Source organism: Aquarana catesbeiana, linkage group LG02 (assembly GCF_042186555.1).
Source record: "Aquarana catesbeiana isolate 2022-GZ linkage group LG02, ASM4218655v1, whole genome shotgun sequence".
NCBI classification, from domain to species: Eukaryota; Metazoa; Chordata; class Amphibia; order Anura; family Ranidae; genus Aquarana; species Aquarana catesbeiana.
Genome location: NC_133325.1, coordinates 266,297,924 through 266,325,541, shown reverse-complemented (window position 1 = coordinate 266,325,541; position 27,618 = coordinate 266,297,924). Strand labels below are relative to the sequence as shown.

Sequence of the window (27,618 nt, the reverse complement as noted above, 5' to 3'; positions counted from 1 at the left end):
AGACAAAAAATCTTTGTACATTCGCTGAATGAAAGAAAGTTGTTTGAAATTTTAACTTGTTTTTAACATTCTGTTTTTAAAACGAATGTAAATTTCTGAATGAAAACCACATACACTGTCTGAAAATTCCTTTGACCAAGAAGTTTTCTATTATTTCCAAATTTTCCCATCACTATGGTTGAAAATGAACGTCGATTTTACCCCACTAACGATTAGAAAATCGAACGAACGTTCTTAAAATGACTTTTTTTTTTTTTTTTTTTTTTTGAAGGAAGACATTTGTTTTTTTTAAATAAAAAAAATGTGATCTCTGAGTCTGATGATATTTACCAGATTCACCCTTTTAATAGTATATACAGTATATTTCCTCTAATAGTATATACAGTATATCTCTCCTCTAATAGTATATACAGTATATCTCTTCTGTTATTCTCAGAGTGGATTAGATATTTTGCTCCCTAACCATATAGTTGGTTATTTATATTTACCACTGCATAGAAATATTTAAGAATAAATTGCCTTTTTTAAAACTTTACATATTAACTAAATTATACACCACATTTTTTTTTAAGGTTATTAACCGATTAATCAAAACAATAATCGGCCAACTAATCGATTATGAAAATAATCGTTAGTTGCAGCCCTAGTCCTAAACTTCTTTTAATAGAAATTATCATGACCAAATGTAGTTAATCTTGTATCTGGCAAAAACATCGTATTTATTCGTATTTACTACGACCGACTACTGTGCCCATGAACACGAAAGTCGCCATTTTAAACTGTCCAAAAGTAAAGAAAAGCACATGGAGCAGTATGCAAGTAATAATAATAATCCGAAAACACACGACAACTACTTACTTTTTAGAAGCACTTTCTTCTACACTTCTATACTTCTGTACTGATCCTGCTCCCTCAGTTTCAGGTCTGGTCATATCCCAAAATTCCTGTGCAGACTCTTCACAACTTTAGTCATGATCTTGGCCTTTCTCTCGTTAGGGTTGGTGTACAGTCCATACTTCCCTTCATAGTTGGCCCTCTTCAATATGTCGACCATCTCTACCATCTCTACAAAGGCCATATTTGAGGCCTTAAATCTCCTCCTCCTGGATCGGGAGGTTTCTTGCTCCGGATTTTCCTCCTCGCTACTGCTATTATCACGCACCTGCTGTGTCTCCGCCATGTCGTCTCCCATTGCGCACCAGAAAAGAAGGGGCGGGGAATATTCTAGAAAAAACGTCAGGGGCGGGCGACATGTGTGTGTCGTACCTACATTCTGTGTGCGGAAGAAGGTGTAATGGAAGCGACGAATGTAATAACGAAGGTAACATTTAACCTTGGGATATGAGTGGCCTATACTGATTCTAGATTGAGGCCTGTATTGGGATAAGATTAGGAGAGTTTAGCCTGATATTAGTGTTTTTGTCTTTTGTTTGGTCTTGCAGCAAAAATGAAATAATTTAAAGACCCGTAATTCATGGGCCAGTTCATTGATAAATACAGGGATATGCGCAATTTGTGGGAGGTGAAAAACCCCTTATATAGAAATAAACCAGCTAGGAAGGCATCGCTGGAGAAACTGCTGGAATTTGTGAAGACGCAGGTCCCCAACGCATGATTGGGACAAGAAAGAAAAATGCTGGGCTCAGAATGATAGTCTTTTCTATTTATTAACATTCAATTTGCAACAGTCATGAGCTGAAAATTGTGTGTGATTGATGAACCAAAAACTAAAACTATGTCCCTTTTTCATAACACAGGAAGACCTCAGCCAGGAGGAGGCTCTGGAATGTGGCACACAGGAGGAGGTGGGGGTTTGTGTCAGCCAGGAGGTGGATGTGCCCAGCCTCAACCAATCCCAGTTTCCTCCCCTCCGCCTTCCACCCAAAAGGCCCAGGAAGGGGAGGAACGTGGAGGAGGCAGCACTTGTCCTCATTAAGGAGGCTAATAATGAGGCTCTGAAATCCCCCCTTGACGCTGGAGAGGCCTATGGCTACTATATAGCCTCAAATTTGCACAAAATGGAGGAGGGCCAACACCTCAACTGTGAAAATTTTTTTGTTGAGGCCATTCACAAGGGGTTGAGGGGGCAAATGACAGATGATGACCACTTATGTGCACTCACCCATACTCCTCCTCCTGCCACAAGCCCACCTCCAGAGCCACAGCCTGCACGGAAGGCTGCAGGGCAGCGTGGAGGGAAGGCTGCCAGGAAGACAAGAAAGTGATGACCTGGCTTCAGTCTGGTTTGGCAGAAGATGCAGGCTGTTGTAGTACCACAGCCTGGGGACATATATGTCATCTGCTGCTGTTCGTGATCTCTGGGAGACCAGATTGTGCTCCTTATTATATGGACTTCTCAGGCTACCAGTTTTAATTTACAAAGAGTTGATTTCTGCCCCGAGGTACAAAGGCTTCACAAATTCCAGCAGTTTCTCCAGCGTTGCCTTCCTCTTTATTTTGTTATTATGAGCCAGAATAAATGGAGATTTTTTTTTATATGAAAATACTTGCCTATGTGTTTTTCTTCAAATAGGACAGTTTTTTTGTGAGTAGGCAGGTACATTTCAAAAATACAATGTCTAATTAACAAGGAACACCAAGCAACCTCCTTGAGGTTTACAAATACAAGATAATAATGTTGTGGAAATGTGACATACAAAATAAAAAAATATATGGAGATCACTATAAAATAAAATTTTGAATTAAAAAAATACAACAGATCTTGATTAAAAAATAAAAATAAAAATGACTATAAAAAAAAATGTATAAACATTATTATGGAGATCTGGCTTTAAAAACAAAAAAGCTTATTCGGGAGATCACGAGAAATAATAAAGAAATCAGTTTGTAAGAACTCTATGTGAATATGAGCAGCAAAACAACTTCATTCTTCTAGCATTCTAAAGAAGAAGAGAATACGCTGCATTAAACTATTTAAAACATTTCAGCGTGACGAATGTGCCATCTCCATTACGAACGCTAGTTTTACCATACCGAGCGCTTCCGTCTCGTACTTGATTCTGAGCATGTGTGATTTTTCTGCGCTTTGGAATTGCATACAGATGATTGCATTTTCGGATAGGAACTTTTTCCGACCGAAAAATAGAGAACATGCTCTCAGTCTTTTGCTGACTGGAATTCCACCAGCAAAAGACTGATCGAGCATACACATGGTCGCATTTTCCAACAAAAAGTTCTCATCTGAGTTTTGCTGGTGACATTTCCGATCGTGTGTACGCAGCATTAGAGAAGAAAAGTGTTGCAGCAACTACATTGAATAACTGGTAAGCTACAATATATTACATTTTTGGTTTTGAGTTTAACTCTGCATCAAACGAAGTACTTGTTTGTAGAGCTGGTTGCTGCACACTGCAACACAAGCACTTAATGGAACAATTAATGTAAACACTGCCTGGTATAGTGGAAAGTTAGGCAGTAGGTATCAGATATGCACTTTCTTTGTGGGGTCATACTGAGTAAGAAGTGGATGGGAAACCCATACGGTACAGTGTTTTTGTTAATAAAGTGAACTTCTGTTTTATTGGTAAGGGTGGACATCAAATTTACACTCTCCATCTGATGTAAAAAATATTCAATTTTTTTGGTGACTGTCAAGACTTTTGACTGTTTGTGGGATCCATGTTTCCTATAGAGAAAGGGTAATGGAATTGTGGGAAGAGTATAAGTGGGTGGAGGGATGCCTCAACTTTAGGTAACCTGTCACATGCCAGGACTGCAGAATTTAGACCTGTTACCAGGGGTTCAATTACTCCTGGCCATGAATGGGTTAACCCAGCTGTTTCACTTTAAGTGTATTTTTTTAATATTTCCTTGTGTCATGCTTGTAAAATAGTATTTTTCCTCTACCTCTCCCTTATAATTTTATTCTTGTCTTTTGTAACAAGTTTTTTCTAAATTAACCACTTGCTTACTGGGCACTTCTCCCTACTTCCTGCCCAGGCCAATTTCCAGCTTTCAGCGCTCACACTTTGAATTACAATTGCGCAGTCATGCAACACTGTACCCATTTGACACTTTTATCATTTTTTTTCAAACCTATAGAGCTTTCTTTTAGTGGTATTTAATCACCACTAGTTTTTTTTTTATTTTTTGCTAAACAAACAAAAAACATTTTTCATATTTTCTTATAACATTTTGCAAACAGGTAATTTTTTTTCTCCTTCACTGAAGTGCGCTGGTGAGGCTGCACTGATTGGCATTGATGAGGCGGCACTGATGTGCGCCGATAAGGCTGCACTTATGGACACTGGTGAGGCAGCAGTGATGGGCACTGATGAGGCTGCACTGATGAGGCTGCACTGATGAGGCTGCACTGATGAGGCGGCACTGATGAGGCTGCACTGATAGGCTGCACTGATGGACACTGGTGAGGCGGCAGTGATGGGCACTGATAAGCTGCACTGATGAGGCGGCACTGATGAGGCTGCACTGATAGGCTGCACTGATGGACACTGCTGAGGCGGCAGTGATGGGCACTGATGTGCGCTGATGAGGCTGCACTGATAGGCTGCATTGATGAGGCAGCACTGGTGGGCATTGATGAGGCAGCACTGGTGGGCACTGATGAGGCGGCACTGGTGGGCACTGATGAGGTGGTACTGGTGGGAACTGATGAGGCGGCACTGATAGGCTGCACTGATAGACACTGGTGAGGCGGCAGTGATGGGCACTGATAAGCTGCACTGATGAGGTGGCACTGATGGGTAGCGCTTATAGGCACTGATAGGTGGCACTGATGAGCACTTATAGACAGCACGGAGTGTGGGCACTGATAGGCAGCACTGATGATGTAGCACTGATTCTCAGCACTGATAGGTGGCACTGAATTGTAGCACATTCAGGCTCTAATCGAAGCTGCAGCTTTTTTTTCCCTTCACGCTACAGCGTCGCGCTACAACGTCTTTGGATGCCCTCCCGTCAATTTAAGCCTGCGCTGTAGCCGTCTTTCAGCTATAGTGTGGGTGACAAGTGGTTAAAGGCTGCATGGAGGTTTTTAGTAGTAGTGCATTCTTTGTTAAGCCTTCCATTGATTTCTATGATAATGCTCACTAAACTGCTCTAAAACCTCAGTTGGAGCGCTGTTTAAAAGCTTCACTGAAGAAGCTCATGAAAATACACAATTTGACAAGTTTTGTGTTCTTAATGCCCATCTGTACATAACATAGCAATATTGCTGATTTCGTTGTAAATATGATCTAGATTACATTAGGAAACAATTATAATAAAATGTAAATTTTACTTTGAGATTTACAGTGAAGGTTTTGTTGACTTCTAAGATGGGATTCTAAGATGATTTTTGGCATTCTTTACTGAATTTCTAACTATGTATGAGCCCCCGTTCTCATCGGCACAATTTGACAGGTCAAATCGCATGTCAAATTGGAGCCTATTGCCGACAATTAGAGCGTCCCAATCAGTGCGACGCTGGCTATGCGGTGCTGCGCGATTTTCCAAAAGTAGTTTCTGCACTACTTTTGGCGATTTTGATTTTACAATTTTTGGTTGGGAGCCTGTTGCTTACTGTTTTGAGTTCTCACTGATGTCATTAATTTATTTGGCTTGATTATGAAAGAATGTTCTTACTGATTTCTCCTCTGAATTATTACGAACCTAGTTACTTTAACAAGAGGTAACTGTACATACCTGCAGCAGTTTTGAGGATGCTCTAGTTTGCAATAGTAGCATCCATTTCAACAAATTCGGAAACTCTGATGGGCAACCTCACTGGCTGGTAGGAATGTACAGGAGGCGGGAAGGGACAGGCAAGTTTAAGCAGGAAGTTCTTTGTCTGAACAGCCTGGCATTCAGACAAAGTACTGTTGAAAATTATGGCAGATATGTGCAATCACCTCTGGTTTCTATACTTCGTTCTAGTCAGCTGCTGTCGTTAGTGTGACAGAGTGACTTTACCTTGGCTTTGATCTTCTAAGCAGCACTGGGGGGAGCCTGGAGCAGCATCTTTTCCAGGACAGAAATAAATGTAGCCTTTCCATTACTTTATTTATTTCCTATCCCAGCAAGACTGTTAAAATAGTTTTGTGTTTGCATTTGGGTATAGGTTTGCCTGAAATATATAGAACGGTTTCTAATGAATGCAATAAGCACTTTGTAAAGCGATTTAGGTATCGTAAAAGGTGACACTAGGAAGCTTCAAAGCATTTCAGAAAATGTAATAAGAAATATTAATTTTCCTGTTGTGAGCTGTACATGCGTGTGTTTTTTTTTTTTTTTGTTATTTTTTTTTTTCTTTTTCTCATGGCTAAAAGGTGTAGTACTTGAAATACTAGCATTACATAGATGTTGCTGTAGTAAAATATTTTTTTATCGTGTTTACCACAGGTCTCTGACCAGAATTGCAATAAACCAGGAGATGAGAAAAGAAATTGAAGAAAATCAGAAGGTTTGTTATTATAATGGTGACATTCTGTATCAGTGTTTATAATACAGTACAGTTTGATGTTTTCCCTACATCACAATCAGTTGGCATATACCTTTTGTGTGTATGTGGCTAAATGCTATCAGAGGTGATAAACAATCATGGAGCCCAAGTGTAAGTTCTGATTTTATGTGGCTGTCAGGGTAGAATGTCTATTTAAAGGAGAAGTACAGCAAAAGCTCTTCTGGCTGTACTTCTATGGATTACAGGAGTGCAGTTCGTTTTGCACTCCTGTGATCCATTTTCAGCAGAGAGCGGGCCGAAGTTCGCTCTCTGCCGACGTTAGTCTGTCCAGGCTCGGCGTTATCATGACCATGGAGTTGGGATTTGCCTAGGTCCCTGGACCAGCACCCGGCTCAGCTTCTCCCGAGCAGAGCAGAGAGCTGTGACTGACTGCTTAAAACTGAACTCTAGACAGAAATACATACAGTTAGGTCCATATATATTTGGACACAGGCACAATATTCATACTTTTGGCTCTGTATGCCACCAGAATAAAATTAAAATGAAACAATCTCTAAATGAATTTCAAGTGCAGACTTTTAGCTTTATTTCAAGGGGTTGAACATAATATAAAGTACAAATTTTAGGAACTGCAACCATTTTTATGCACAGTCTCCTCATTTTTAGGAGCTCAAATGTAATTGGACAAATGAATATAATCATAAATAAAATATTTTTAATATTTTGTTGAGAATCCTTTACTGGCGATGACTGCCTGAAGTCTGGAACCCATGGACCAAAGACTAGGTTTCCTCCTTTCTGATGCTTTGCTATGCTCTAACTGCAGCTGTCTTCAGTTGTTTGTTGGTAGGTCTTTCTGCCTTCAGTTTTGCCTTCAAGTGAAATGCATGCTCAATTGGGTTGATTGACTGAGTCATTGCAGAATATTCCACTTCTTTTCCTTCAAAAGCTCCTGGGTTGCTTTTGCAGTGTGTTTTGGATCATTGTCCATCTATACTGTGAAGCGCCGTCTAATCAACTTTGCTTCATTTGGCTGAATCTGGGCTAACAGTATATCTCTAAACACTGCAGAATTCATCCGACTGCTTCTGTCTTCTATCATATCACCAATAAACACCAATGGCCCAGTGCAACTGGAAGCTATGCATCCCTATGCCATCACACACTGGATCATGAGCTGTTTCAAGCCTTCTCCACACTTTTTTTTTCTTCCCATCATTCTGGTACAGATTAATCTTAGTTTCATCCGTCCAAAGAATGCTTTTCCAGGGCTGGTCTGGCTTTTTTAGATGTTTTTTGGCAAAGTCTAATCTGGCTTTTCTATTCTTCAGGCTTATGAATGGTTTGCACCTTGTGGTGAACCCACTGTATTTGCTCTCATGAAGTCTTCTCTTGATTGTAGACTTTGGCAATGATACACCCACCTCCTGGAGAGTGTCCTTTACTTGTCTGGTGTTGTAAATGGGTTTTTCTTTACCATAGAGAGGATCTTGCGATCATCCACCACTGTTGTCTTCCATGGACGTTCAGGCCTTTTTATGTTGCTGATCTCACCAGTGCAGCATTCTTTCCTCAGAATATACCAAACTGTTGATTTGGCCACTCCTAATGTTGCTGCTATCTCTCTGATGGATTTGTTTCATTTTTGAAGCCTTACAGGGGCCTGTTTCACTTGTATGGACAGCTCCTTTGAACCTTAATGTAGGTTCACAGCAATAGATTCCAAATGCAAATACCACACTTAAAATCAACTCCAGACCTTTTACCTGCTTAATTGATGAAGAAATAGCAAAGGAGTAGCCCACACCTGGCCATGAAACCGCTTTTGATTAAATTCTCCAATTACTTTTGGTCCCTTAAAAAAAGGGGGTTGGCTATTCTTAAGAACTGTAATCCATATAGCGGTTTTAATGTTGGTTACAAAAAATGACACGTAAAAAACTGACGCATTTCGGCAACAGCCTTGTTCGTAGCTATGACCAAGGCTGTTGCTAAAACGTGTCAGCTGTTTTTCTTGTCACTTTTTGTTGTCACGCTTATTAGCAAGGGATTTACATCAGCATATGCCTACGACTCCTATAATAAAAATCCAAAAAGCATCTGGGGTGTTGACATACAATCCTATAGAAATCTCTAAAACATTTCATTCAAAGTTATATGACATACCAACTCAGCAATTAGATATAGATCCAGAAGGATTTTGTAAAAAAGTATATCAATACATCGGGGAAACTGCATTGCCTGTTCTCCTGGGGGAAATGGTGGAGGATTTTGGAAAGGGACTTTTTGACAGTAGAAGTACAAAAAGCTATATCTTTACTGGTCCCGGGCAAGAGCCCCAATTCAGATGGATATACTCCTCAGTTTTTATAAGGTATTTCAAGACGACTTGGTCCCCATACTTAAGAGGACGTTTAATTCCATCTCTGCCTCAGTTTTTTGTTCCACAGAGCATGGAGGCACATATTTTGATTATCCCTAAACCCGATGAAGATCATACGATATGTAATAATTACTGACCTATTTCCCTTACGAACCTAGATCTGCGCCTTTACTCTAAAATTGTTGCGAATAGGCTGAGCCCATTCTTCCAACATACAGTTGTGCTCATACGTTTACATGCCCTGGCAGAATTTATGATTTCTTTGCCATTTTTCAGAGAATATGAATGATAACATGTAAATGATAACATTTCTTTCACTCATGGTTAGTGTTTGGCTGAAGCCATTTATTACCACTCAACTGTGATTACTCTTTTTAAATCATAATGGCAACAGAAACTACCCAAATTACCCTGATCAAAAGTTTACATACCCTGGTGATTTTGGCCTGATAACATGCACACAAGAAAGGGGTTTGAATGGCTATTAAAGGTAACCATCATCATCAGTGATCTGTTTGCTTGTAATTAGTGTGTGTGTATAAAAGGTCAGAGAGTTTCTGGACTCCTGACAGACCCTTGCATCTTTCATCCAGTGCTGCACTGTCGTTTCTGGATTCTGAGTCATGGGGAAAGCAAAAGAATTGTCAAAGAATCTGCGGGAAAAGGTAGTTGAACTGTATAAAACAAGAAACGGAAATAAAAAGAGATCCAAGGAATTGAGAATGCCAATCAGCAGTGTTCAAACTGCAGAGAAGTGGAAACTGAGGAGTTCTGTTGAAACCAAACCACGGTCAGGTAGACCAACTAAAATTTTAGCCACAACTGCCAGGAAAATTGTTTGGGATGCAAAGAAAAACCCACAAATAACCTCAGGTGAAATACAGGACTCTCTGAAAACATGTGGTGTGGTTGTTTCATGATGCACAATAAGGAGGCACTTGAATAGACAGATGGGCTGCATGGTCGAGTCGCCAGAAGAAAGCCATTACTACACAAATGCCACAAATTATCCCGCTTGTAATACGCCAAACAGCACAGAGACAAGCCTCAAACCTTCTGGCACAAAGTCATTTGGAGTGATAAAAACCAAAATTGAGCATTTTGGCCACAACCATAAACGCTACATTTGGAGAGGAGTCAACAAAGGCCTATGATGAAAGGTACACCATTCCTACTGTGAAATACAGAGGTGGATCACTGATGTTTTGGTGATGTGTGAGCTACAATGGCACATGTTATCAAAAAATACTGGAGGAACATTTGCATTCATCAGCCAGGAAGCTGCGCATGGGACATATTTGGACATTCCAACATGACAATGATCCGAAACACAAGGCCAAGTCAATCTGTCATTGGCTACAGCAGAATAAAGTGAAGGTTCTGGAGTGGCCATCTTAGCTCCCTGACCTCAATATCATTAAGCCACTCTGGGGAGATCTCAAACGTGCAGTTCATGCGAGACAGCCCAAGAATTTAGAGGAACTGGAGGCTTTTTGCCAAGAGGAATGGGCAGCTTTACCATCTGAGAAGATAAAGAGCTTCATTCACAAATACCACAAAAGACTTCAAGCTGTCATTGATGATCAAGTAGGCTTTACAATGGGTAGAGAGGCTAGGGGGGATACAAAAAAGATGTTCACATTAATGGAATATGCCCCAAAATACACCATCCCATCATTTCTATTATCACTAGATGCTGAAAAAGCATTCAACAGTTTTCTTGAGGAAGCTTTGAGACAGCTGGGAATAGGACCTCGACTTCTTCAGAGAATTGTGGCCCACTACTCCAATCCAAAAGCTAGAATAATTATAAATGGCATTCTCTCGGACCCTATAGAGATTTCACATGATACCCAATAGGGATGTCCCTTGTCTCCTCTTTTATATATGATAGTAATAGAACATCTAACTACAGCCATTCGCAATAATATGGATATTCAAGGGATTAGAGTTAAAGGAAAGGAGTAAAAAAAGTCAGTTTATGTGGATGATCTATTAATATATGTTACTAATCCGGTAGTGACAGTACCAAATCTCATATATGAACTCAACTGCTTTGGAGCAGTAAGCAATTTTAAGGTTAGATATGATAAGTCAGAGGCGTTAAACATTTCAATATCAACTAAAGTCCAACAGCTTCTCCAGAAAATGTTTTCTTTTAAATGGCAAGAAGTAGCCATTAAATATTTAGGGGTGTACATTCCAAGAGATTTTACTAAGTTACAGGAGTTAAATTACTCCCCTATAATTCACAATGCCATAAGACTACTTCAAAAGTATGATGGATCATTTTTTTCTTGGATTGAGAGGATTAATATAGTGAATATGGACATCCAGTATTGCCAAAAATGCTGTACGTGTTCCAAACCGTCCCAATAATTCCTCCAACTGCTCTCCTGGGTCAATTACGTAAAGCTATAGAAAGAAATGTTTATTTGGGCTCAAATCATCGCAAATTAAAAGAGAAACATTGATTAGGACAAAAAATAAAGGGGGTCATGCACTTCCACACATTTGTATTTACGAGCAGGACCTGGATACTGGATTTCTGGGTAAAGATATTTCATATTTATCATAGGATTACAAAATCTAACCTACAATTAAATATCTGTACTGCAGTATTCTCAATTATATCAGGGTCAATGAAATACCATTAAGGGAGATATCTTGCGCTATAAGCTTATAGCTTATATGTGAATAAAAGTGTTAAGGTACTCAAGCGCTAAAGTGAATATATAAAACTGTAAAATGTTGTACAAAGTAGTGTAAAAAATGAATAAATAAACTAATATATAAAAAAACTGATATATAAAAAAGAGTTCAAATATCCAGATACTGCAGCTGCAATCATTCAGTGACACCCCACTTATAAATAATTAAATAGATAAGATGTCACCTTTGAAAAAGTCACGTGTCTAGTGATGATACGCGTGATGGAGAAGTAGCCTGTCAGCTCTTGTCAGTGTGAAGCCTGCAGTGATCCTGAATAGCAGCAGCAGGGAGGAACACGAAGGCAGTGATTTCTACTGACCATACATCAGTGAAATGCGATCTAGATCTTTTACATCATGCGAGTGGATCTATTGGGCTCTTTGTTAACTTTATTTAGTAGAAGTTATGTGCGCAATGGTCTTGTCCCACTTTTGTATTTCATGTGGGGGAAAGCATATGAACAGGAGAAGTGGAGATTAGATGATCCTAGCTGGTGGATGTAAGCCTATCCTCTGCTGATTAACCCAGACTCAGTAAGCCTTGTTTAAACACAGATAAGAGGTATCTTCTAACCTGCAAAGGAATCACCTTTTCAAGTAAGGTGTATGGGAATCCACACAATTGTAATCCTTTTATAATTGTTACCAACTACATATTTATTGAATATATCTGTTTTAATATAATTTTCACTCTATTTTTTCACCACCTTTTTCCACATATTTTTGTTTGTTTATTATTTCACAAGAACAAATGGTGAACTAACTTTTGGATTTGTGTTCCGGGAGGTCTCCAATTAGACTTTCACAGCAGACTTTTCAACACATTGTATTTATATTTATTTATATTATGCTAATCACTGTTCAAGTTTTTGTATAGTTTGTAACAAAGTATCCACAAGTAGAATGTGACCTGTCAGCACATTGAATAGTAGGATATCCTATAGATATTACGAGCGCATCACTTTATCTATTTAATTATAGCTTATATGCTTTTACACTGGGGAGGCTTGAGAGGCGCTTTTCAGGCGCTATTTTTAGCGCTAAAACGCCTGAAAAGCACCTTCAGTGTGAAAGAGGTCTTAAACTTGACATTTCCATCACCATTCAGGGGGTATTCTTTGCGCTGGCCATCCTATACTGTTTAAGGCTGATTCCTTTACCTTACTAACCACCTTTTTGTCCATGCTCCTGGGATCTGACTACAGATTTTATAAATGCAGGGCAATGCGTGCACATTAGCGCAAAGAATGATGGGACGTGTAGTTCAGAGAATTATAACTGGTGAAATTAGGAGTGCCTCTTCCCCACCCGGATGTTTGGGAAAATGGTGCACAGAAACCTGGAGAATGTGGCTAAAAACACAGTAAGGAACAGTGTTTTTCTCCTGCGAAAGTGGGCTGCAGCAGTAGATGATTTTGGGTTCCACTTGTGTCAGCATAGAACGGGAAATGAGGCTTATGTCAGCAAATGATCACTAAAACTGGACACCTTGAAGCTGGAAAAATATTACCCGGTGTTATAAATATCTGTCTTCTACAATGTGCCCATGGATCTATATCGTATTGTGTCAGTGAGTCACACTGATGGTAGTGTAATGCTGGGGGAATATTTTACATGGCACACAGTATAACTATTATTTCCAATTAAGCAGCATAGATGTTTAATATTGCTGACCTTGTTTACCTTCCAGTTGGTACTAGAGAGCCAATATAGACTGCATGTTTTCAGAAAAGAATTACTGTCTTTGCTCTCCAAAGTCACTTGCTAAAATATATCCAGGTACCTTATTAATTTTGAAATATCATTTTGTTTTTGCAAATTTTAAGTTCACATGAGATATGTGTTTCATTTGTGTATAACTGGTAGTTAAAACCCCAGATGCCAGTTTGACGTTATATGCACATTCCATCTCTCTCAGCAGCACAAACATTCAATATTACATGCATTTAACTTGCTGGAAGCCTGAAAATGTGAAAATAAGTGCAATGAGTAGATAATTAAAGGATACAAGCTGGACAGAAGCCCTTATGAGTTGTGTTGTCATTTTTTTATATTCAGCCCCAAGTGAATAGCACTAAAAGTTTTTAAGGCTGAGTATATGCAGGCATTAAATTGGCATTGGCGAAGTAGTGCCTATAGAACATCCATCTAGCAGCAGGGAATGGTGGCTCCAGCTGTGCAGAACGGAATCATTCCCATTTGAGATAATGAAAGTCGAGCACCAAAGCGTAATGAAGGGAGAGCGATGACAAAGGTGTTAAAAGCAGAAAATATTATGATGATTGGGTTTAGTCAAAATAGCATCCCAGCTCCTAGGTAGCCTATGAAATCAGGGCATTGCAAGAACGGTCATCTGAAAAAAATAGTATGTTAAATTTTCATTATATTGTATGTCACATTAGACTGTTTGCAAATGAAAGTTAACGAAAGCTTTTTCTCTGGGTCTCATTGTGTTTTGTTTTGCATTATTACTTTTTTTTTTTTTTTTTATTTGTGCATTCTCTTTTGGGGTTTTATTTTTTTAATTATTAATGACAATCTGTCTCTGTGTGTAAAATAGCCTTTATTACTGAATGTGCTAAAAGGTTATTTTTTATTTATTTTAAAGAGCTTGATGTAGTTGTGGTTTTCCACTTTTGTATTGATGGCATCCTGTTGTAAGCATTAGTCTTATGGGTGTTGTAACTTTGTGGCTATATTGGCTTGTCTTGCTTTTGTGTCACCCTTTTATGTGTGTTTTTAGTGCTATGTACTAAGTTATATTGATACACTGGCGGGAACTGGAGCTCACAGAATCTGCACAGAAAAAAGCTGTGCATAGTAACCAATCGGCTTACAACTTCAGCTTCAAGTAAAGCAAAACTAAACCTAATTTGTGAAAGACTGCGAGCAGGCAGCTCTTTATTGCAGAAGAGACGTGCTATGTTTCTTCCCCAGTAACACACACTTACCTGCCTGCTCTGTCTTCTGTTGAATGTACACTGAGTTGCGCATGCACAGCTGAGCGTGCATTCCTAACAACCTCTGGCTGTTGCAGAAGGACTGACTCTTGTGCTAATGTGTGGGTGATGGTACCCCAGCTCCCACTGCCAGCAAGAACTAGCCTGGAAAAAGATGACAGCGAAAGATATAACTGCTACATTCAGAGGAAGGTGGAGACCAGTATTTTCAAGAGTTTAGTTCCACTTTAAGCATTGAAAATGAAAGGTAGAAGCTGGTTGCCATGCACAGCTGTCCCATTCTTAGCATATTCCCATTGCTGTGTTTTTTAAGGTTTTGTTTTTCTTCTGACAGCATCTAGCTGACACATATGGGATCCAGCCTGGGGATGCGAGTCTCTATATAAATGGCCTTCAGATTGACCTAGATGTTCATAATTCATTCAGGTAAATATTCTTTGGTTTTCTTTTAATTGGTTTTAGACAAGAGTTTAGTTCCAGTTTTGCTGCACAGCACATGTCCCAGTGTGCAAACTAAAAAATACTGATTGTGAATGGACTGTGATTTTATGTAGATCAGTTATGAGCTCTTGTTATAAATATGCACAGCACTTAGATTTATAAAAAAAGTAATGTAAAACACTATTTGGCTAGTATATAGGCAATCACGTGCTACTCTTTATAATGGATTACGGAAGATGAAGTAAGAAATAATGAGGAACCCTCTATTGTATGTAATCTCAATATACTTCAATATTACCACAATATCAACCTCTGTGAGGAAGTCAAGTGACTGGTGACGAAACTCATCGGTGTGGCGTTTGTAACGTCATCACGATAAGTGGGAAATGAGAACAGAATTTTAGAAATATCTGTGAATTTATTAAACTAGAAAAACTGAAATATCACATTGGCATAAGTATTAAGACCCTTTGCAACAACACTTGAAATTTAGTTTAGGTGCCTCCCATTTCTCTTGATTATTGCTGAGATGTTTTTACGCCTTGATCAGAGTCTACCTGTGGGGAATTAAATTGATTGGACATGTCTTGGAAAGGCACACACCTCTCTATTAAAAAAAAAAAAAAAAAAAAAAAAAAGGACTCACAGCTGGCATTGCATACTGTATCAGTGCAAAAGCCATGAGGTCAAAGGAACTGCCTGCAGAGCTCAGAGACAGGATTATAGCAAGACACAAATCTCGGGAAGGCTACAAGAAACAATTCTGCTGCACTGAAGGTTCCCAAGAGCACAGTGGCCTCCGTAATTCTCAAATGAAAGACGTTTGACACAACCAGGACACCTCCAAGAACTGGTTGCCCAGCCAAACGGAGCAATCGGGGGAGAGGGACCTTAGTAAGAGAGGTGACCACTCTGGGCTCCAGAGATCCTGTGTAGAGATGAGACAAAGTTCCAGAAGGACCACCATCGCTGCAGTCCTCCACGATCTAGGCTCTAAAGCAAGGTAGCTAGACAGCTAGCCTCTCCTTAGTGCAGAATGCATGTAAACCCACTCAGTTTGCAAAAAAGCACCTAAAGGATTCTGACTGTGAGGAACAGGATTTTCTGGTCTGATGAAACCAAGATTGAACTGTTTGGCCTCTATGCTAAACGTTTTGTTTAGAGGAAACCAGGCACTGCTCATCACCTGCCCAATACATCCCAACAGTGAAGTATGGTGGTGGCAGCATCATGCTGTGGGGGTATTTTTCAACAGCGGGGACTGGGTGGACTGGTCAGGGTTGAGGGAAAACTGAATGGAGCAAAGAATAGAGAGATCATCAACTAAAAAACTTTTCCGCGGTGCTCAGGACCTCAAACTGGAACGAAGGTTCACCTTCCAACATGACAATTCTCCTAAGCACATAGCCAAGGCAACACAAGAGTGGCTTAGGACAACTCTGTGAATGTCTTGGAGCGGCCCAGCCTGAGCCCTGACTTGAACCCTATTGAACATCTCTAGAGAGACCTGAAAATGGCTGTCCACCGATGGTCCCCATCCAACCTGACTGAGTTGGAGAAGATTTGCAAATAAGAATGGCAGAAAACCCCCCAATCCAGGTGTGCAAAGCTTGTTGTGTCATACCCAAAACAACTTGAGGCTGTAATTGCTGCCAAAGGTGCTTTAACCAGTTGCCGACCGCCGCACGACGATGTACGTTGACAGAGCGGCACGGGTAGGTAAAAGGGCTTACAGGTACGTCCTTGCCTGCCCGCGGGTGGGGGGTCCGATCGGACCCCCCCGGTGCCAGCGGCGGTCGGATCCAGGTCAGGGTCGATCAAAGGTGAGGGGGAGGCCACTCGTTCGTGGCTCCCCCCTCGCGATCGCTCCTGGCCAATGACAGGCTTCCTCGGCTTCTGTGAATGTAAACAGAAACGGAGGAAGTGATGTCATCTCTCCTCGAGCCGGTCTTTTCGTCCCGGCGCAGAGGAGAGAAGACATCCAAGTAAGTGCACCAACACTACACTAACAGTAGAACACGCAGGCACACTTGTCACCCCCCTGTCACCCCCCAGTCACCCCCTGATCACCCCCCTGTACCCCCTGTCACTCTGACACCAATAGCAGGTTTTTTTTCTGATTTATTGCATTGGTGTCAGTTTGTGTCAGTTACAAGTGTTAGGGCAGTTAGGTTAGCCCCCTTTAGGTCTAGGGTACCCCCCTTTAGGTCCAGGGTACCCCCCTAACCCCCCTAATAAAGTTTTAACCCCGTGATCACCCCCTGTCGCCAGTGTCACTAAGCGATCGTTTTTCTGATCGCTGTATTAGTGACACAGGTGACGCTAGTTAGGGAGGTAAGTATATAGGTTTGCTGTCAGTGTTTTATAGCGACAGGGACCCCCATATACTACCTACTAAAGGTTTTAACCCCTTGATTGCCCCCTAGTTAACCCTTTCACCAGTGATCACCATATAATTGTTACGGGTGACGCTGGTTAGTTGGTTGGTTTTTTGTAGTTTATTACAGTTTTAGGGCACCCACTGTTTATTACCTTATAAAGGTTTAACCCCCTAATTGCCCGGCGGTGATAGAAGTTAAGTTTTTAGGATCAGATAAGGTCTGCGTCGCCCCAGGCAGTGTCAGGTTAGCGCCAGTACCGCTAACACCCACGCACGCAGCATACACCTCCCTTAGTGCTATTGTATCTGAACGGATCGATATCTGATCCGATCTATACTCCCCAGCAGTTTAGGGTCCCCCAAAAAAACAGTGTTAGCGGGATCAGCCCAGATACCTGCTAGCACCTGCGGTTTGCCCCTCGGACCAGCCCAGCCCACCCAAGTGCAGTATCGATCGATAACTGTCACAAAACACTAAGCACACATAACTGCAGCGTTCGCAGAGTCAGGCCTGATCCCTGCGATCGCTAACAGTTTTTTGGTAGCGCTTTGAATCAGTCGCTGACAGTCAGGAGCTTTTTTGCCTGTGAGTCTCACTAGTGTACCCCTAAATTTAGAGCCCAAAATGGCAAATCGAAGGTACACTAGTGAAGAGGCCTACACGTTTCTGAGCATGACAGATAGTGAAGAGGAAGTCACTCATCTGTCAAGTTCAAGCTCAGAATACGATCCTGTAGAGGACAGCGGCTCCATGACAGATAGCTCTGACGACGGAGTTGTGGTCCCTGCTAGGGTCAGGCGTACCAGACCCCGAACTTCTTCTGTCCTTGAAGTGCAAGAACCGCAGGGCTCTCGTATGGAGCAGAGAAGTACTAGTGCCGCTACTCCTTCTGGTGAACTGGCAAGCACCAGCGGCCTAGTACACCCTGGTCGTACATCCAGCACTGCAGTATCACGTGGTGACGTGGCGAGTCCCATAAGTGCAGTTCAAGCTGGTGAGGTGGCAAGCACTAGTAGTGTCCCGCTGCCACCAAGAAGACGAACACAGGCCCGTCGTGCCCATAGTGCCCTTCCTGCTGCATTCGCCAATCCGAATTGGGTACCCACCACTTCTGCAGCACCCGTACTTCCCCCTTTCACTGGCCAACCCGGAATTCAGGTGGAAACAGTTGACTTTATGCCACTGGATTTTTATTCACTGTTTTTCACCGAAGATCTCTATAGATCTATTGTGGACCAAAGCAATTTATACGCTGGTCAACACATCGCCGCTAATCCCCAGTCCTCCCTTGCCAGAGATTGGAGACCAATTACGGTCTCCGAATTTAAGATCTTTCTGGGCCTTTCCCTCAACATGGGCATAACCAAAAAGAGTGAGTTGCGGTCATATTGGTCCACTGACCCAATTCACCATATGCCCGTGTTCTCTGCTTCAATGGCCAGGGCACAATACGAGCAGGTAAAAACAAAAATTGCGCTTACACTAATAGATATAAGCTGCGACTAAAAAGTAGTAAACCATAAATCATATATAAATCAAAAAGTCGTGCTAAAAACTGAAGGTGACAACAGGCAAATGTCTAAAAAACCTCATAAGAATATGAGGGTGAATAGTAATCACTAAATAGATGAGTTTTATAGGAGTGCTGAGCAATGTAAATACACACTTTAAAAATAAACCAAACTAAATACTGTTAGTTAAGTGGGACACAGAAAACATTGACTATGTCCGTGTGAAAAGATCAATATTGCATGACCCAATCAATGACAGGTGAATATCTCAAATAACTGTAGGAATAATATTGTGACAAGTCTGTGGCTAAAAAACTAAACCGTGATAAATGAGGAAAAATAATAAAAATGAATAAAGAAAAATACAATAAACCCAAAAAAAAAAAAAAAAGTCCGTAGCTCAACAAAAACAGTAATAATATAAGTCCATCCGTGTTAAATTAATATGCATAGAAAATGACTTGTCTCCAAGTGCTCTGTGAAATAATGTAACAAAATCTTGCTGTGGTAAAAATTAGAGTGCGTAGACAGACCTCCACCTCTTGGAAAAAATTGCTGCCTCTTACCAGATAGAAATGGTCTCTTAATTACAGGAGACCCAGGGAGCGGATGGCTGCAACCCCAGCCAGGGATCTTTAAAGCAGGCACTCAGCGTCCAGATCCAGGGACTCTCTCCCACCAGCCTCCGCAAATAAGGAAATGTCACCATGCAAAAAACAAAGTGCTCCACATAGCATAAAACCAGCGTTTTATTAAATATAAAATTAAAGGTTGCACTTACAGAAACATAGTAGTTTAAAACATGTGAGAAAAAGCCGGCCGGCTCCAAAGTAACCCGTGTCTTCCGGGTGTGTGAATCGCGGTGTCGTCGGGACGTAGCTCCTCCTCCCTACGCCGTTTCGTCACAACAGGACGTGGTCACGGGATGTGGGCAGCGTCCCGACCCGCCGCTTATATAGACACATCAACAACATCTCAGTGTGGGCAGGGACAAAACGTTACCTAAGTGATGGATGTTTAAGGCACAAAAAATGATATATAAAACATCTTTATCAAGACTGTCAAAATCAAACATATGTGGCCAAAAAATTGCAGAGTTACTGCTGGAACAGATTGGTGGGTTAAACCAAAACAAGGAAAAAAAAGAGAAAAATAAGAAAAAAATATAAAAAGTGCGTGCAGTCCCCTCATAGTTACAGGGCTGTATGTATAAATAAGTGGTATCTATTACGTGCGCATGTTTCTGTGAAAGAAACGCGTGCACTACAATTCAAAATTTCGACCTCAAGTGTGAAAAAGAATATAATTATAAAATTACAATAAATAATATATTGAGAGATACACTAAAAATAAAAATAAAAATAAAGAAATGGGTCAAAACCTATGCGATAAAAATAAATGCATATATAAAATGTTTGTTTTATATATAGTTAAGAAACCGTTTTCCCTGAAATAAGAGGGCACTCCAAAAACAGCTAATCAAAAACTCCACATATATCATTAGAGACAGACTCTTTACGCTTTTAATACGAGCAGATTTTGCGGTTTATGATGAACTCAGTCGTCCTCGTGGAGACCCTGCATACGATTGGCTCTACAAAATTCGGCCCCTCGTAAACCACTTCAACCAACGTTTTGCAGACTTGTTTACTCCCCATCAAGTTGTCTGCATTGATGAGTCCCTGATTAAGTTTTCTGGCCGCTTGTCCTTCAAACAGTACCTTCCCAGCAAGCGTGCCAGATACGAGGTCAAGATGTATAAGCTCTGTGACAGGGCCACAGGCTATACATGTAGTTTTATGGTTTACGAGGGCAAAGATAGTCACATAGAGCCAAACTGCCCTGACTACATAGGAAGCGCTGGCAAGATAGTGTGGGACTTGGTGTCACCCTTATTCGGAAAGGGGTACCACTTGTACGTGGACAATTATTATACGAGCGTGCCACTTTTTAGTCACCTTTTTGATCATCAAATTGGAGCATGTGGCACCATGCGACCTAATCGCCGGGGCTTTCCCCAGCGGCTTGTAGAGTCCCGTCTTAGGCTGGGGGAGAGAGCCTGCTTGAAGTATAATAATTTGCTTGCTATGAAGTGGAGGGATAAGAAGAATGTTTTCGTTCTCACCTCCCTTCATGCAGACACGACGACCCAAATTACTACGGCGACTGGTGTTGTGGAGAAACCCCTCTGTGTCCACGAATATAACCTTAATATGGGAGGGGGGACCTCAACGACCAGTTGTTGGCGCCGTACCTAGTTGCCCGTAAGGCCAGACGCTGGTACAAAAAAGTGTCTGTTTATTTATTTCAATTGGCTTTGCTGAACGCTCATGTGCTATACAGAGCTTCAGGACGGACTGGATCCTTCCTTAAATTCCAGGAAGAGATCGTCAGAGCCCTTCTGTTTCCAGACGGTGCTCCACCTCACCTTCCCAATCCAAATGCAGTAGGCCGGCTGCATGAGAGGCATTTTCCTTATGTCCTCCAGAGTACTCCTACCCAACGAGCCCCCCAAAGAAAATGTCGTGTCTGCAGAAAGCGCGGATTTAGGCGTGACACCCGGTATTATTGTCCCTCCTGTCCTGGCAATCCTGGTCTTTGCATTGGTGAATGTTTTGAACGCTACCATACACTAGTTGAGTTTTAGCGTAGGGTACAGCACTGCACAGACTAGGACACACTTTCACAGGGTCTCCCAAGATGCCATGCCAAACCTGGAACCGTTAGTTTTAAAAGTTACAGTTATAAAAAAAAAAATAAAAAAAAAATAAAAAAAAATACACAAAAAAAATATAAAATAAAAAAAACAAAAATAGTTGTCGTTTTATTGTTCTCTCTCTATATATTTTCTCTCTATTGTTCTGCTCTTTTTTACTGTATTCTATTCTGCAATGTTTTATTGTTATGTTTTATCATGTTTGCTTTTCAGGTATGTAATTTTTTTATAGTTTACTGTGTTTTAAACATTTTTTTGTTTTCAGGTACGCCATTCAGCTGCAGCGCAGATTTATTCATCTTGACAGCAACAGCGTTTGCTCCCACGATACATAAAGCCGTGACTCCAGCGCTGTCGGAGGTGATTTCACCACCACAGTTACATACTTCAGCATATATGCCGAAGCGTGGGGGCAGAAGTGGGTGGAGGAGCGATTTGCTCCTGCCTTTTGCGGGAGGATGCCCCCATGCTTCGGCATATATATATTTTAGGTAGGCACAGGTTGCGTTAAATGTTTTATTTTTTACTATGTTTTTTTTTTGTATTTGCTTTGCAGGTATGGTAAGTATTACTGTTATACTGTAATGTTACTTTGTTTTTTGTTAACCGCTTCAATACCGGGCCAATTCTGACACTTTGCTCCTACATGTAAAAATTATCATTTTTTTGCTAGAAAATTACATAGAACCCCCAAACATTATATATGTTTTTTTAGCAAAGACCCTAGAGAATGCAATGGCGGTTGTTGCAACTTTTTATCTCACACAGTATTTGCGCAGCAATTTTTCGAACGCGTTTTTTTTGGGAAAAAAACTGTTTTGTGTTTAAAAAAAAAAAAAAACAGTAAAGTTAGCCCAATGTTTTTGCATTTTGTGAAAGATGAAGTTACGCCGAGTAAATAGATACCTAACATGTCACGCTTCAAAATTGCACACGCTTGTGGAATGGCGCCAATGTTCGGTATTTAAAAATCCCCATAGGCGACGCTTTAAAATTTTTTACTGGTTACATGTTTTGAGTTACAGAGGAGGTCTAGGGCCAAAATTATTGCTCTCGCTCCAACGTTCGCGGCGATACCTCACATGTATGGTTTGAACACCGTTTTCATATGTGGGCGGGACTTACGTATGCGTTCGCTTCTGCGTGCGAGCACACGGGGACAGCGGCGCTTTAAAATTTTTTTATTTTTTTTTATTGTTAATTATATATATTTTTTTTTTATTTTGACACTTTTTTGAAAAAAAAAAAAAATTGATCACTTTTATTCCTATTACAAGGAATGTAAACATCCCTTGTAATAGCAATATGACATGACAGGTCCTCTTAATAGTGAGATATGGGGTCAATAAGACCCCATATCTCACCACTAGGCTGGGAAGCCTGAAATAAAAAAAAAAATAAAACGATCGCCGCTTCCAAGCGGCGCAGTTTTTTTGAATGGAGAGGCCGGGCGTGAAATCTCTATGATCTACATCCGGGACGTCCGGGGACGTCCCCTCTCGCTTCCCATAGGAACGATCAAGCGGCGGAACAGCCGCTATGATCATTCCTATGGTGTAGAGATTCGCCGGCTGAATCCGGCAATATCTGAATGATATCTGTAACTACAGGCATCATTCAGATATAAGCGCTCAAAGCCAAGGACGTCATATGACGTCCTTCATTTGCTTAGCAGGTACGCCATTCAGTTGCAGCGCGGAATTTTCTATCTTGACAGCAACAGCGTTTGCTCCCACGATACATAAAGCCGTGACTCCAGCGCTGTCGGAGGTGATTTCACCACCACAGTTACATACTTCAGCATATATGCCGAAGCGTGGGGGCAGAAGTGGGTGGAGGTTTGGACGATTTGCTCCTGCCTTTTGCGGGAGGATGCCCCCATGCTTCGGCATATATATATTTTAGGTAGGCACAGGTTGCGTTAAATGTTTTATTTTTTACTATTTTTTTTTTTGTATTTGCTTTGCAGGTATGGTAAGTATTACTGTTATACTGTAATGTTACTTTGTTTTTTGTTAACCATCATTTGCTTAGCAGGTACGCCATTCAGTTGCAGCGCGGATTTATTTATCTTGACAGCAACAGCATTTGCTCCCACGATACATAAAGCCGTGACTCCAGCGCTGTCGGAGGTGATTTCACCACCACAGTTACATACTTCAGCATATATGCCGAAGCGTGGGGGCAGAAGTGGGTGGAGGAGCAATTTGCTCCTGCCTTTTGCGGGAGGATGCCCCCATGCTTCGGCATATATAAATGGTGCATGTATGCCCATCATTAGAAGTGGGTGGATGAAGGGAGGTATTCTAATGGTGGGCATATCCACCGATCAATATCTTTTTTTCGTTCAGCCCACAGGCTGCATGAAAAAAAAGTTTACAATATATGCCCAACAAGGACCAGCAACGTACTGGTATGTTGCTGGACTTTGAGTGGTTATACCAGAATGATGCCTGCAGGTTTAGGTATCATCTTGGTATCATTCTTTTCAGCCAGCGGTCGGCTTTCATGTAAAAGCAATCCTAGCGGCTAATTAGCCTCTAGACTGCTTTTACAAGCAGTGGGAAGGAATGCCCCCCCCCCCCACCATCTTCCATGTTTTTCTCTGGCTCTCCTGTCCCAACAGGGAACCTGAGAATGCAGCCGGTGATTCGGCCAGCTGACCATAGAGCTGATCAGAGACCAGAATGGCTCCAAACCTCTCTATGGCCTAAGAAACCGGAAGCTACGAGCATTTCATGACTTAGATTTCGCCGGATGTAAACAGCGCCATTGGGAAAGCATTTTATCACACCGATCTTGGTGTGTTCAGATGCTTTCAGGGCAGAGGAGAGATCTAGGGTCTAATAGACCCCAATTTTTTCAAAAAAGAGTACCTGTCACTACCTATTGCTATCATAGGGGATATTTACATTCCCTGAGATAACAATAAAAATGATTAAAAAAAAATAAAAATGAAAGGAACAGTTTAAAAATAAGATAAAAAATTAATAAAAAAAAAAAAAAAAGCACCCCTGTCCCCCCCCTGCTCTCGCGCAAAGGCGAACGCAAGCGTCGGTCTGGCGTCAAATGTAAACAGCAATTGCACCATGCATGTGAGGTATCACCGCGAACGTCAGATCGAGGGCAGTAATTTTAGCAGTAGACCTCCTCTGTAAATCTAAAGTGGTAACCTGTAAAGGCTTTTAAAGGCTTTAAAAAATGTATTTAGTTTGTCGCCACTGCACGTTTGTGCGCAATTTTAAAGCATGTCATGTTTGGTATCCATGTACTCGGCCTAAGATCATCTTTTTTATTTCATCAAACATTTGGGCAATATAGTGTGTTTTAGTGCATTAAAATTTTAAAAAGTGTTTTTTCCCCAAAAAATGCGTTTGAAAAATCACTGCGCAAATACTGTGTGAAAAAAAAAATGAAACACCCACCATTTTAATCTGTAGGGCATTTGCTTTAAAAAAATATATAATGTTTGGGGGTTCAAAGTAATTTTCTTGCAAAAAAAAATAATTTTTTCATGTAAGCAAAAAGTGTCAGAAAGGGCTTTGTCTTCAAGTGGTTAGAAGAGTGGGTGATGTGTGACATAAGCTTCTAAATGTTGTGCATAAAATGCCAGGATAGTTCAAAACCCCCCCAAATGACCCCATTTTGGAAAGTAGACACCCCAAGCTATTTGCTGAGAGGCATGTCGAGTCCATGGAATATTTTATATTGTGACACAAGTTGCGGGAAAAAGACACTTTTTTTTTTTTTTTTTGCACAAAGTTGTCACTAAATGATATATTGCTCAAACATGCCATGGGAATATGTGAAATTACACCCCAAAATACATTCTGTTGCTTCTCCTGAGTACGGGGATACCATATGTGTGAGACTTTTTGGGAGCCTAGCCGTGTACGGGACCCCGAAAACCAAGCACCGCCTTCAGGCTTTCTAAGGGCGTAAATTTTTGATTTCATTCTTCACTGCCTATCACAGTTTCGGAGGCCATGGAATGCCCAGATGGCACAACCCCCCCCAAATGACCCCATTTTGGAAAATAGACACTCAAAGCTGACCTCACTTTTTGTCACAAACTTTTGAAAATTGAAAAAAGAAAAAGAAAATACGTTTTTCTTGTCTTTCTTCATTTTCAAAAACAAATGAGAGCTGCAAAATACTCACCATGCCTCTCAGCAAATAGCTTGGGGTGTCTACTTTCCAAAATGGGGTCATTTTGGGGCGGTTTTGTGCTATCTTGGCATTTTATGGCCTTCAAAACTGTGATGGGTAGTGAGGAGTGAAATCAAAAATTAACGCTCTTAGAAATCCTGAAGGCGGTGATTGGATTTCAGGGCCCCGTATGAAGCTAGGCTCCCAAAAAGTGCCACTCATGTGGTATCCCCGTACTCAGGAGAAGCAGCAGAATATATTTTGGGGTGTAATTCCACATATGCCCATGGCATGTTTGAGCAATATATCATTTAGTGACAACTTTGTGCAAAAAAAATAAAAAAATTGTCACTTTCCCGCAACTTGTGTCAAAATATAAAATATTCCATGGACTCATCATGCCTCTCAGCAAATAGCTTGGGGTGTCTTCTTTCCAAAATGGGGTCATTTGGGGGGGTTTTGTGCCATCTGGGCATTTTATGGCCTTCAAAACTGTGATAGGTAGTGAGGAGTGAAATCAAAAATTTATGCCCTTAGAAATCCTGAAGGCGGTGCTTGGTTTTCGGGGCCCCGTACGCGGCTAGGCTCCCAAAAAGTCCCACACATGTGGTATCCCCGTACTCAGGAGAATCAGCAGAATGTATTTTGGGGTGCAATTCCACATATGCCCATGGCCTGTGTGAGCAATATATCATTTAGTGACAACTTTGTGCAAAAAAAAAAAAATAAATGTCACTTTCCCGCAACTTGTGTCAAAAAATAAAATATTCCATGGACTCAACATGCCTCTCAGCAAATAGCTTGGGGTGTCTACTTTCCAAAATGGGGTCATTTGGGGGGGTTTTGTGCCATCTTGGCATTTTATGGCCACATCAGATTTTGAGCATCCCTGCAACAAAAATGACATTTTTGGTGAGATATGCTCAAAGGAAAATCATGTCTAAAGGGTTGCAGACCCTGCAGCTTGCCTTATTAGTGCCCTTACAGATGCAGCAGCTGACTGGTAGTTATAAAACCACTCCCATAAAGATTCACTATTCACAGACAAAGAAACGGCTATTCCTTCAGAATAACTAAAGGTCGGAATCTGCAACAAAATTTGTTAAAACCCTTGCAATGTTTATGGATCACCCAGAGGGGAATGCTTTTTATCTCAACAAAAGTGGAGTTACTCTTTAAGTACATGTGATATTTCAGTTTTTTGTTTTTAATAAATTCAAACATTTTTAAAATTCTATTTTTACTTTATCATTATGGGGTACAGAATGTAGATTAATGAGAAAAAAAAAAAAATTTTAAACAACTGTAGTATCAGACGGCAGCATAACAAAATTGAAAAATTTAAGGGGGTCTGATTACTTTATGAATGCACTGTATATATTACTGTGCAAAAGTTTTAGGCGGGTGTAAAAAAATGCTGTTAAACACTTGCCGACTGGCTCATGCCGATATACGGTGGCAAAGTGTCACGGGTGCGCAAAACAACGTACGTTGCTGCGTCATCGGTGGATCGGTGGATCGGTGGATCGGTGAATGGGGATTTCCCTGTTCTGCCTAGCAACATGACCGGGATCTACTGCTCCCACTGATCGGGAGCAGTGATCTCTGTCATGTTCTAGGGAGCCCATCCCCCCTACAGTTAGAACATGCCCAGGGAACAAACTTAACCCCTTGATCACCCCCTAGTGTTTAACCTCCTCCCTGCCAGTGACATTTACACAATAATCAGTGCATTTTTATAGCACTGATCGCTGTATAAATGCCAGTGGTCCCAAAATAGTGTCAAGTTTTCGATCTGTCCGCCGCAATGTCGCAGTCATGATAAAAATCACAGATCGCCACCATTGCTAATAAAAAAAAAAAAATTAATAATAAAAATGCCATAAATCTATCCCCTATTTTGTAGACGCGATAACTTTTGCGCAAATCAATCAATATACGCTTA

The 27,618-nt window shown here is 40.9% G+C and overlaps 1 protein-coding gene across 2 annotated transcripts in view; it reads left to right on the top strand.

The window, feature by feature from the left end:
- Positions 1–27,618, top strand: part of UGGT2 (UDP-glucose glycoprotein glucosyltransferase 2) — a 670,166-nt gene that overhangs the window by 118,187 nt on the left and 524,361 nt on the right. For both annotated transcript variants that reach the window (XM_073614383.1, XM_073614382.1), the window contains exons 10-11: positions 6,361–6,421; positions 14,810–14,901. In XM_073614383.1, coding sequence (XP_073470484.1) covers positions 6,361–6,421; positions 14,810–14,901 — 153 coding nt within the window. The remainder of the gene's footprint in view (positions 1–6,360; positions 6,422–14,809; positions 14,902–27,618) is intronic.